At 37.2% G+C, this 13,873-nt stretch overlaps 1 protein-coding gene across 2 annotated transcripts in view; it reads left to right on the top strand.

The window, feature by feature from the left end:
- Positions 1-4,586, top strand: part of GPRIN3 (GPRIN family member 3) — a 44,531-nt gene extending 39,945 nt beyond the window's left edge. For both annotated transcript variants that reach the window (XM_053461596.1, XM_053461595.1), the window contains one exon: positions 1,890-4,586. In XM_053461596.1, coding sequence (XP_053317571.1) covers positions 2,022-4,223 — 2,202 coding nt within the window. In that variant the 5' untranslated portion in view covers positions 1,890-2,021 and the 3' untranslated portion in view covers positions 4,224-4,586. The remainder of the gene's footprint in view (positions 1-1,889) is intronic.
- The last annotated feature ends 9,287 nt before the right edge of the window (positions 4,587-13,873 follow it).

The following is a 13,873-nucleotide window of genomic DNA, read 5'->3' on the forward strand; positions in this document are numbered from 1 at the left end:
CGTTTGCTTACGTATTGCCAAGGATCAGAGTATTTTAGAGGAAATTCTTGTAGCTGAATCCTTTAATGGATGCAGTTAGTTTCTTTTTCTGGCTAAATATACGGGAACTGCACAGATATAAGCTCATGATGACTATTTCCGCTAGTCAGCTTGCCTGTGACAAGTAACATTCCTAGATGTGAAGCACCAAATGTGACTGTCAGATTAAAATCACTAGATAATTCATTAAACTGCAAAAAATAAATGTTTTTCTTTTAGTTACTTTCTCTTACTATTTTCACTATTTGTGTATAGAGGAATTAAACTGATTTAATTGTGTAGATGGCAACACGTTTTCTGCTACAAACTCTTCCTCTGGCATTATCCTCAAATTCAAATTTCAGAATTGAAGTGAGAATGTCTTTGGAAGGCAGAGGAAAGACTGAGACAGATACCTCGAAAGAAGATTTAACCCCTTAATGACAAAGCCCGTACATGTACGGGCTCAAAATGCATTGTTTTCAATGGGTTTAGGGACCGCCCATTGTCCTTAAGGGGTTAAGATGTAATAATGTTGATGATGTATTCCTAATTTGAGTCAAGTGTTGGCAAAATTCCCAGTCATAAGCATACCTAATTCCATATAATAGCCATCTGGTTTTACACTGTAATGCAGACTCCCCATCATCATAATTTGTCACTGTAGAAACAATGCAAGGCTTTTTCAAGATAGTAAATTCAAACATACAACTCTTTGTCTTTGATATTTTCTTTTCCTGTACTGTACTATTTTATTTATTAGTAGAGGTCAGCAGCAGTTATAGTATAAGGGTGGATTTGGGGGGTGGCATTGACATCATCATAATAATGTACTCTTTGATATTACATCTGTACTTGTGTTTCCTTTAATGAAAAAAGTAGTATTATAAGGATTAGTGTTATAGTTGGCTTCATACAGTTTTTCTTTTTTTGTGAGGGTTAAATGAATCAAAATAGATACATGTGCGCTATGTGTCTCTCTGGTAGAGTGGTAATAAAATTGCACAGGCTACCTGTAGCTTTTAACATACCCACTAGAGACATTTTACATATGTTGATGTAGAGTACTCAAAGCGTAGAATAGGTTTTTTCATCATGTTGCTGTCATTGACATGGCCCATAAACAATTTTCCAAAAAATACAATACATAAATAAACTGATGTAGTCTCTGCCCTGTAAAACATGTCTATATGGTGCCATTGGTTTTATAGCAGCAAGACCTGCAGCTGATGATCGGGATCACCTGGGTCCAGATTGTATGGTCTAACAATGACAGATCAGTGTTCATTCAAAGTAAGCAATTGATTTAAAGTGGTAGAGCCAGAGGTTCATACATCTACCTTGGTGGCATTGATTGATTCCCTGCATGCAACAGAGACCCATGAAGATTGATAATATCCTAATCAGGTCAGATTTCTCATGATCTGATTTGTGTATGCAAAGTGGCTCCCTTATCAAAGTGTGAAATCACAGACTTTAAAAGAATCATGTCCTCTTACCTCTAAGAGAATTACAGCTGGCAGAATTATATACTGTTAGTTTCTGTTTAAACGCCAATATATAAGCGTTCTCTTTATTCCATATAAATACAATAGTGTGATCTTAAGATTAGTCAATATTCATGTAGTAGGTCTTGATAATATCACGTATTTCCAGGGTTAGTCATAGTTCTGCATCGAAACATAGAATTTGACGGCAGATACGAATCACCCAGCCCATGAAATTTGCCCATTTTTTCCTGCATAGCCTTGAGTAGATTTACACTTAATAACAAATCTCTGTTGTGTATTTATAACTATTGACAACATACATTATTTTTTGTAAAGTACCTACCATTAAAATACCGTGTATTTTTTTATTTCATCATGCAGGTTTGAGAAATTGAAATTGGAAGAAACGTCTTCTTTGATCATAGTTGTAAAAAAGAAGAAACGGTTGCCATCAATAACAAGCCAAACCTTTCAAAAACCATAAATAAAAAATAAAAAGTAAAAAAAGTTTCCATGGGGACTGTACCGGATCCTCAAGGGTCTGTTAAAAGTTCGGTAACCACCACACTTGTGGCAGAAGATTGTCCCGAGTCTGACACACCTCATGTTGCCAAACACCATCTTCATCAAACAACCTCAAAAAAGAATGGGGATGCAGTGCCAGTCTCGGATATATGTCCAGCTGATTTAACTTCCAGACCCACTTTAAAAACATCAGACCATGAAAATATATGTAGCCATAAAATAAAGGACACCAGCAGAGAATCATTTTCTTTTAGGACTTCCAACCAACCTGAGGTTTTACCACAACCGGATGAGCAACATTTTGCAACTATAGTACCAGAAGCCATCAAAGACACCACTCAACATGTTCCCACTACAAGCATCATTCCATCACATTCCGAAATATCAGTATCCACCAGTGTCGTAAATTTGACTTGTAAAGAATTAATGGTAGATGAGGGTGGTATGGCAAAAAACACAGTTATGGTAGAACAGGTTGTGCCTGACCAAGTTAGTTTCGAGGTAGGCTCCAGCCCAACTGCCAAAAACATGCTAGAGAGTTCTACAGACATGGACCTTAACAAGGAAACAATGATGCATTTGCCAAGCCAAGAAGTAGACCACCAAAGGATTGATGAGGGAGCAAATAAAGATACAAATGTTCTAGACAGTAGCACCTCAGTACTACAGGAAGGTAAAGGAGAGGACCAAGCTGTTCTTCCCAAGCCTGAGGAGTGTTTGCAGTTAACCCCTGAAGAAGCAGAACTGAACAAAAATGGGGAACCATTACTACTGGAATCAGAGTTACTCTGTAAATTTAAGGATATGGGAACAATGACATCACAGATGCATAGTTGGGCTAAGCAGGATGCTGAAGTGCAAGCTGTGGCAAATGTGGTAGATAAATCAGTCTCTACTAGTCCAAGCATTTTGTCTGCGTTTCTAAAGGTCAACTCCCCAATGTTTAAAGAAAGACAAGAACAGGTGTGTATAATTTATCAAGGTAACCCTGGAAACGCTCCAAAGGATCGTGCTAACTTTGCATTGCATCCACAGATGTCGCAAAACCATTTAGCACCAAAAGTACGCTTTCAGCCCCCTGATGCAATGAGCCCCCAGCCTCTACAGCTGCACAACAAAAGCCCACCAGACATGGTGCGTTCTCCCTTTCAGCACACAGATCTTGCAAGAAATCCGCAGGTTTTATATAGAAATGAGCTAGATGGACAAAATCGTGGTATGCCACAAATGCCAATGGCAAGTGCTTCTCCCCTTTTAATGAACGTGAAACCTGTCTATCAAATCAACATAGAGAACAGTCAAAAACAGTCAAAAATGTACAATGATCCATCACAGTTTAGAACTCCTCATGACATCAGCAACAAAGCCAGGCTCCATCATTTAAGTGGAATAGAAAATATTCAATTACACAATGTTCGTCAAGACAATGAGCAGACAGAAACTCTTATGATACCTGGCGATGGTAGCTCTGACCGAAAACCTTTCCATTTTAAAATTACAAACGAACAGGGTTCTACCCAAGCAATCATCACAACAGATATTAAAACACCAAAGAAAGAGGAAAAAATGTCCCCTCTTCGTGTTGAGGTTGAAGTAAACAACAGTGGTGGGGCTACTGGTGGTCCAGTGGATGAAATACTTGAGGTTTTAGTTAGAAAGGAACAAGATGAAAATGACCATGCAAAAAAGTCTAGCAGTCTAAGTTTGCATTCCAAACCGGCACCAGATCTCAACCAGGGCGCAATGCCACTTACACCAAGATTAAGGAAAGCCAGAGAGGAAAAAAATGAACCGATTCTGCTCACCTTGCCTACCTCGGAACAGTCTAAGCTACTTGGTAAAAAGGCAGCTCAAACAGGTTCAAGTCCTGAGGCAAAAACCCAAGCAAAGCAACCAGCCAAGAGTGTGAAGGATGTTGTATGGGATGAACAGGGCATGACATGGGAGGTTTATGGAGCCTCTATGGACCCTGAAGCATTAGGAATTGCTATACAGAATCATTTACAAAGGCAAATAAGAGAACATGAGAAAATGATTAGGTCTCAATTAAAGCAAAATAGGAAATCAATTTCTGATGCATCAGGTAAAAAGCACAAAAGGAGACAGCACAGAGTATTTCAGTCCATGCTTAAGAATTTCAGACGACCAAACTGCTGTGTCCGACCTCCACCTTCAGCTGTGTTAGAATGAGTCCTTGGAGCATTGTGGACCACTTATCATTTATACATAATTATAGTAGATTATCAATCATGCACTTAAGGGTGTTATAGGCAGACCTCATGTAAAAACTATTTTTAATGCAATATCACTTATTTTTTAGAGTTTCATTTTTCATGAATGAACTTGTTTGTCTTATTCCAGAGATTAAAAAAAAGTTTGCTTTCAAATGTTACATTTTACTTTTTCCAAATTGTAAAAATATGAAAGCAGAAAGTAAAAAACAGGTTTCAGATTTATAGATGAGTTAGTATCTACGCCGTTAACCACAGTGCCAGAATATAATTTATCACAGCAGCCTTTTTTTGACTGTGAAGTTCTATATTAAAGAAAGAATTGACCTGTTGTATTTAAAGCAATACTTATTTGGCCTAACTGTGGAAATGTGGTAACTGCTGACCAGTGATGTATCTGCATTTGGGGTTGTCCTAGGCCCAACCTAGTACCCAATTGTAATGTACTTTTCAGTGACAAGGAAAATGGAAAAAAGATGGCATGACGTTCTCTATCAGTTGTGAAAAAAACAGAAACTGTAAATATTACTATAGAAATTAAACATATATCACTCTATCTCATATATAGCATTTGTAAACCCAGAGGTGGTCAATCAAGCCATTACTCGGGTCAGGCACTGCAATTGGTGACCAAGGCTTTGCTTTCATAGGAGCAAACCTGGACCCATTTCCAGGGCAAAGGGTATTATAATTTTTTAATATTTAAAATAATAAATTTACTTTGTGAAAAAGACCACAATAGTGGGTTTAAAGCACATAGTAACTTCCATAGTATATAAAATAATTTTAATGTAAGTACAACCTTGAAAAATTCTCTTATTCCCTGTATATCGAATTGAGAAACAGTTATTCTGAAAACAAAATGTAATTAAGCATTTTTAAATAATGAGTTTCTCTAGGACCATTTCTCTGTCAGAAGATTCTAACAAAGTATACAGTTAAGCTATAGATAGATTTATTAAAGCCTGCCCCATCACATTTCCTTCCTGTTAGAATTTATAGAGCTAACAATAGACCAGCACTAAGTAGAACTTAGTGAGGACCCAAGGTTACTTGGGTTTTTAGGAATAAAGTAGAGTCAAATTGATGCCATTATTGGCTTTGTAAAACTTAGTTCAAACTTTTAAGATAATATAGGTGTCTTCTTAGGCATGAAAAAGAGACCCATGTTGCACTCTAGATCTACTTATCTAATAAAGATATCACATCGACTGTACTTGTTTCCTGTATTTCCATGGATTCTACATAATACCACGTTTTTCTTATTTCAAAATTAGAACTGTACCCGTTAAATCTTTAATATGTCATAAGCTTCAATAGAAATAACCTGTCAGGTAACTCATTTTCATTCTGGTGTGTCCTAAATCATTTTTTAAATCTGGTTTACTGGAATTATAGTAAACCAAAAATTGGACGGGCCAATACCACATGGGAAGCTACCCACAAGGCAACCTGGGTATAGCCTGGTTCCCTGTCCAAGTATCATCCCCTGCCAGAGTAAGCATAATGGCCTTGTTCTTGTTCAAAGATGTCCCCATAGTGTGAATTAAGTGCAATGGTGCAAGGTGTGTTGGTTCTAATTTGTACATTGTTTGAGTCCATTGCAATCTTAATCTGGCTGTAATCTATGGCTGTAAACTAAATTAAAAAGATTGTAACATATCTTAAATGACAGGTTTACTTTAATATAAAAAGTGGAGCAAAGAAAGGTGGTATATTTAACATTTTTAATAACTGCAGTAAGAATTTTTACTGCCCAGGTGTGCCATGTGGTCATTTGCTTAATCAGAAGTATGTCTATTTTTTATCAGTGGGAATTGTTTCTCTTATTACTTCGTACGTAAATGATTTTCATAATTTTATTTTGATAAATTAGTCCTCTTATAGTTTTGTTCTAACAACATTTTAAAGATGGGTTGTCATTGTAAATATGAACATTGAATTAATTTAACATGCAATATATATCTCAAAACATTTTACCTGTCAAATATATGCCATTCCCTTATATGAAAACGCATAATTAATAACTGAGTCTTCAAAATTAATGTATAGTTATTCAGAAGAGGTTTGTATTTGAAACAATCTGTGACATTCTGTGTTGTTGTGATACATAAATTATTGTAGTCCTTCAGCCCTGAAAAAGGTTGTAGTTGTAATTACAACGTATTTTAAAATTGTACCAAATTGTTACTCACACCCCCCGCACACACACACATACACACTTCCAGTATCTATTCATATACATCACAGCCAGTGTTACTGAGTAGAATCAAGTATAGATAAAGTCCATCTTGGGTGATATAATGTGAACACTTGCATAATACTCTTAGAATAGTTTGAAACAATAAACTGAAAATTAATTAATATTTTAATGTCATTATTGGATGTTAATTCAGAACAAGATTTTTCTTGTGTGTCAACTGATGTACTTAAATGTTCTGAAATTCTGCCTTTGCCCATTTTTATTGACGTAAACATAGTCTGCCATGCTATTCGGCAATAAACACTTTGAGTTTAAGAATAAAATCTGATTTTTACTATAGTTGTTTGCAAACAATCTGGAATTTACAAGTACACTTGTGTCAGAATATGTAATAAATATTTATTAAATCATGCATGGAATATTATTTATTAAAAAATGGCTGAAGTTTGTTATTTATATTTTTACTTTTTTATTTAACTGTTTATTAATAAATCAGAAAATTACAGGTAAATAAAGAAGATATTGTAATCCTCTGGAAATTGCTTCTCAGCGACCATACCATGTTGAGATCATCTGTCCTGGAGGAAAAAAAATGGTGAAGTCTGCTATCAAAATAATTTTATAAATAAACAATACCATCAAATGCAGAAAAAAATAGAAACCTAAGAACATTACATAGGCTGACATTTTAAATCAGTTAATTTTCTAGCCATTACAAGAAGATATGTGGATTTGGATCAGCATGTTTCTTGTTTAATGTGATGATTTAGAACATGATCATACAATATTTAATGCAAGAAGCCACACAAAAGCAAAAAAAATGTGATGCAAAAAGCAGTCAGGTGCCGTCAGAATACCAGTGCTTATCAGTGCTTATACATAAATATAGAGAATTACATACAGTGCATACTATATATATCATAGATTGTATCACCTTTGGATAGCCAATATAAAATAATTAATAGAATACTTACCACAACGTGATAAAGACCCCATGCATGGTAAATACCGTACATATTTCCTTCATCCTTTTACAAATAATATTTTTAGTGATTTCATTTTTATTGGTTTTTACATGAAATTATAACACAAAGGATCCTGTGTTTCATCAAAAGATTTGTAACAAAAAAAGAGTTTTGTAGAACAGATGAATTGTTAACATCAAGATACACAAACAGAAATTTGTCTCATCAAACCCATGTTACCTTATGTGGTGCATGTTAAACTTAATTTGATATAAGTGGGTAATTATGTCCCTTTACTTCAGTTATATTTGGATCCCTGAAATGTCTCATATTTTTAGCAATCACCATTTTAGAAAAAAAGAAGTATGACATTGTATGTTACCGTTCAGGAATGATACCTAGGTCTGGAAACACTACTAATGTAATTAGTAAAACTAGTCCAGGTAGACAAAATGTTTCTTTCCACGTGAACAACAAATGTGCAGCATTCTGTATCTATCTCTACAAGCCTCCAGGATGTGAAAAAAATTGGGTGAACATCCTATTCAGTCTTATTTATGCTTAATACCAGCATAACAACACCTTTTGATTCATCTCAAAATAGCTAGAATATCAGGAGTCCATAGATAGATGTTCCAGGGCTTTGTCTCCAATATCTATTTATAATGTACATATGATTTCAATTTTCTCATGTTCTATATAGTCTTCAAGGTTTTATTAGCTCCAGTGAAGTACTATTACAAATTGAAATTATGTGGTGATTATATGGGGCTTCTTAAATTTCAACCGCATATATATATATATATATATATATATATATATATATATATATATATATATATATATATATGAAAATGGTTTCTCTGGGTAGAGCAGAGCCACAAAATCTATGCGACTGCCCCCTAGACTTAAAATCCACAAAAGCAGCAAAGATCCTAAATCAAAGAAATCATTTTTGCACAACTATAACATTGATAAAGATTTCACTTGTAAGCTGCTTGTTGTCTCACCATTAATGGAAAACGTAGTAATTGGAAGCAGTTGTCCAAGATATAGCCGCCTTAAATTTTAAAGGTGCCCACAATAACAAGTCTATTGTGTAAGGCTAGGTTTCCACTTGGTTTTTTTCTGCTAAAAACGCCCATAAAAACGCCAATAGCGCCACCTGGCGTTTTTTTAGTGAAAAAACGCTGCAGCCAGATGTTAGCTGTTCTTCAATAGGAAATCGCAAAATGCCATATCCACTTGGCGTTTTTCTGTTTGGCGTTTTTTCAGTCCTCTTTGGCGTTTTTCTGCTTTTTTGGGCTCTGTGGCAGTTTTTCAAAATCGCAGCATGTTGACACTCTGGCGTTTTTTCAAGGAAATCTTGGCGTTTTTCTCCAATAGAAGTCTATGGGAGAGAAAAACGCCATGAAAAAGCCATGTGGGTTTATTGCCTTGGCGTTTTTTATGGCGTTTTTTCCACAGTTACAATGCAGAGGATGGACCCAGTATCTGTGTGTCCTACGAGAAATAGGCTGAAAACAAACAGTTTCACACAAAACAAAGTCCTGGACTGGTTCATATTGAATTTTACACCATTTGGAACAAACATGCCATTACAAACAAACATACCCGACGCATCAACTGGATCCTGCGTGCCAAAAGCAACAGCAAACAATTTGCACCATCATTTGGGGCCAATCTTCCCAGAGGAGCAGACATTCGAAATAAAGCATGCCTTACAAACCACAGAAAAGAGACAAAAGGGTCTACCAAGTAAATGACATCAGGAGAGGGCAGATACTTGCCATTAATCCTAATCCCTTTTAGCTGGGTGAAACTTCTAACTTGTAAAGGCTGGAAAAACTGCCTAAGGTCAAAAAAAGCAATTTCCACAGAAAGGCTAAAACGCCAGAAAAAACTGCAGAAAAAACGCCAAAACGCAGGTAAATGCAGTGGCAGTTTTCTTGGCAGTTTTCCTGGCGTTTTTCATCAATAAAAAAACGCCGGACAAAAACCCAAGTGGAAACCTAGCCTAAGGATGACAAATATAATTTGTTACGTCTAGCCTATTTCCCATTGGTTTGAGGATTCTTTGACCTATAAAAATAGACTTGCCTGATGGTAATTTGAGGTATAGTATTGTATCCTTTATTCTAACCTGTTTCGCAGGTTTGATAGATTTGTGGCATAGTTTGAAGGCTTAGCTAAGTATACCAGGATAGTGTGAAAGAAACATAAGATATTGGGAAGGACTGACATCTTTACAGAAGCTATCAGTAGTATTTACATTTGCATCAAAAATAAGCCTTTTTCAGCTACAATAGTCCATTTACATCATTAACAAAATCTGCGCTGTATTTTAGATACAGTTGATATTATTTTAATGAACACAATTAGCTTTTCTAATAAAACCAAGTACATTTCTAAGTGACCTCTAACTTTTGAACGGTATTGTATATACTCTCTTTTTCTCTGGCTTCCAAGTGTTTGTTTTTTTTCCTAAGTGCCACCTTATGCAGCTTATGAGATTCTTCATATATAATATATGCGTAATCATAATATTCTATATCAAGAGTCTCCATTTCTAGTATGCCAACATTTTAAGAGCTGTGTAATTACCATGTACTTAAACAGCATTGTTCGTTAAAGCAATGTTCTGTGCCAGCCTGTAAACCTATTGTGTTTGCAGTCTCCAGGACCAAATTGGACACCAACTCTCTGTATAATTCATCTATTTTGCCCCAGGCATAAACCTTTACGCATCTTTTTTTCAGAATGCATACAGCCTATGCTCCCAAGGTATCATGTCAGAGCAGAACACAACGATATAATCATAGAACATATGTTTGATACATTTGAATAAGGCTGTAACACAATAAATTAATACGTTATATGTAATCAGAAATTCTGCAGTGTTAATTAAATTTTAAAAAAAAGCAACTTTATTTATAATAAAAGCCTATGTTTGCCAATATATGCTAGTTGAATACACACACACGATAAGACAGGCAAACAGTTTTTATATAAGTTCACAAATTTTGCAGACCCAGAAACAACCAATATCCTGCTGCTCTAGTTAGCAGGCCTTTCAAATGAATGGCTTATGTACACAGTTACAGCTGCCGAGCTGAAATTAATTACCCTCAACACCACTGACTGTAAGATAATCATTTTACCCTTTTTTGTTACGGTAATTTTAATCACTGATTCTTGAAATATTTTTCAAAACATATAAATGAGTCACTAAGAGAACCCCTAAGCCCCCCAGATAAAAAAACAATAAAACCCCATAACAAAGTAAACCCCCTAGAAAGAAAGAGATAAAGAGCAAAGAGCGAATCTATAACTTCACTAAAACCGTTGGAATAAGTACAGTAATCTTCAGCCAATAAAACCGGGTCATTTTACCTTTTTTATGCTGAGTTGCTGAATGATGTACTTGGTAAAATTGTAAAGGCCCTAGTGGCTGTACTTTTTATTTTTTAGTCTATACTAATTATTTGGGCTTCAAAAGAAGGGCTTAGTAACCCGACAGAGAAAGGTTACTTTCCCAGCTGTGAATGTTATTTTCTAGATGTCCCTTCGACTAATGATCTGCAGAATCTCTCGTCCACACATGTTCACCTTAAACTTCATTCCTTGGCAGAATTCCCTCACAGCTACCATGCACACAAAAGTCAGGTTATATCTCCTGAACATTATATGTCTTATCATATTATTCTACTTCCATTTTTAGCATTAAAAACTGTTAACGGAGAGGTTAAATTGAAATCACTTTAATGTCATGAAACACAAACACCCAAATAATATGCCAAAAAGCTAAATATACGGCACTTTAGAAGGGGCGGCACTTTGCCGCCCCAAGCGCTTTTTTTTTTTTTTTTTTTTTTTTGAAGCGGAGGAGAGAGAGGGGGGGGCACCGAGTGGTTTTCGCTTACCCGCTCGGCGCCCCTCTCTCTCTCTCTCCTCTGCGGCGAGTCTCCCTGTTCGGTCCCGGTGCCGGCTTGTAATGTAGAGCGCCGGAAGTGACGTCAATTTCCGGCGCTCAGCATTACAAGCCGGCACCGTGGCAGAGCAGGGAGACTCGCCGCAGGACTGTTTAAAGGTAAGTACCGGGGGGGATCGTAGATTATGGCGTCGGCGAAGTTAAAATGCCGCCCTCCCCCCGGCGTCGGTGGGGGGGGGCGGCGTTTTAAACTTCGCCCCAGGCGGCGTTAAGTCTTCGGCCGGCCCTGGATATATCATGTCAGTAATGTCCTACTCCATTATGTCTGTGTGCTCTTCTTTTAGAGGACAGAACCCTTTAGCATTAATGTAGTTGTTGCAGCTAACACAATATTAATTTTCCTAATTATTGCACTATAATAATTACTTATTTATTATTATAATATTTAGAAAAATAATTTTAGATATCCAAAGAGAAAGAACACTCGTTTCCCATGCAAAAAGTAAACTGTGAGTGAAATTGTGTAATAATTGTGACTAGATTGTCAACTTGAAAAAGCAGGACCCTCTCCTCCTTCTGTACCAGTGTGTTATTGTGCGTGATTTAAAATTATTTTACTGACTGTTACTGCTGTAACAGCACTAAAGAATCTGCTGGCGCTATATAAATAAATGTAATGTAATAATCTAGCATAGTATGTGTTTAATATACTATTTACATAGCTGAGAACTATCAGGTTTTAACTCTGATTCTCAGGGTCACACAGTCTACAGCTGACACCTTCCTAATCTACCTGCGATCATATCTAAGCGAAGTGAAGATTTCCATGAGGACTGTTATTAGTTATTTGGCATGTCGCCATATAGTATCTGCATGATGGGCTATGACAGAGTTAATATGTCAAGAGTTCATTTATAAAGTTCCTAGGTATAACTTTAATAAAATATTCTATTTCTTAGTCAAACCAAATGTGTCCATTCTGTAATATATGATTTCATCCTCTTACTTATAGTATATAATTGCATCACAAAGCATGGTGTCTTAATAAAGCATTTTTCTCTGCAGTGGAATTGGCATTTGCTAAAACACCCATACTTCAGCAAAAAGTATTCTGAGCTCCTATAAAACAGAGACATCAGTGGTGGAAGGAGATCCTTACTGTGATGCATTTACTCCACAGTATGTAGTATTTTATATTACTAAAATGATGAAACCTAAAAACATGACAATCCTTTAGATTTAGTTCTTTTGTAAATAGGCCTCAAGTAGCTGTACATGTCAACAGGGGCATACCTAGAGTATTTGGCACCTGGGGCGGATCCTGTATGTGGCACCCCCTCCCCCCACAAACACTTTAAAACTGCATAGCTTCTATCATTATACTGGCACTGTACTGGCACTGTACTGGCGCAGACATTGAAGGTGGTACAGCATTATTGTTATCATTATATACTGAGTGTCAGAACCAGAGACGGAGCGTAGCGCAGGATCAGGTAACCAAAAGGTTACTCCCCTTCAGAGTATACCTGGTCTCCTCCCCTGCACACCTGATCATCTCTCATGGGCATGGTAATTGGTATGGGAGCAGGAGGCAAGCTCCTCCCCCTCCCTTCCTGATTAGCATCTTCCCTCTGTACATCTCCTGCCTCCGGGGTGTAACCACGCCCCCCCCGCCACGAGGAAAGCGTGCTTTTGCTAAGCGCGGTACGCGGCTGAATCAAGGCCGGGGATACGGCCTGCCCCGCGGACGGGCGATCGCGCCGCGAGGCATCTGACGCCCGGGATCCGCTCCCCGCGACGACGACTCCCGCCGCGAGGTAGATAACGGACCCCGGTCCTGACACTGAGGCAGACATTGACGGTGCTACAGCATAACACCTACCACTATATACTGAGGCAGACGTTGACTGTGGTACAGCATAACACCTACCACTATATACTGAGGCAGATGTTGACTGTGGTACAGCATAACACCTACCACTATATACTGAGGTAGACGTTGACTGTGGTACAGCATAACACCTACCACTATATACTGAGGCAGACATTGACGGTTGTACAGCATAACACCTATCATTATATACTGAGGTAGACATTGACGGGGTACAGCACAACACCTATCACTATGTACTGAGGCAGACATTGACAGTGGTATAGCATAACTGTTATCATTATATACTAAGGAAGACATTGATGGGGTACAGCATAACACCTATCACTATATACTGAGGCACACATTGACAGTGGTACAGCATAACTGTTGTCATTATATACTAAGGAAGACATTGACGGGGTACAGCATAACACCTATCACAATATACTGAGGCAGACATTGATGGGGGTACAGCATAACACCTATCACTATATACTGAGGCAGACATTGACGGGGGTACAGCATAACACCTATCACTATATACTGAGGCAGACAATGACGGTGGTACAGCATAACACCTATCACTATATACTGAGGCAGACATTGTCGATGGTACAGCGTAATCCCTATCACTATA

The sequence above is a fragment of the Spea bombifrons genome, chromosome 1, assembly GCF_027358695.1.
Source record: "Spea bombifrons isolate aSpeBom1 chromosome 1, aSpeBom1.2.pri, whole genome shotgun sequence".
NCBI lineage: Eukaryota > Metazoa > Chordata > Amphibia > Anura > Pelobatidae > Spea > Spea bombifrons.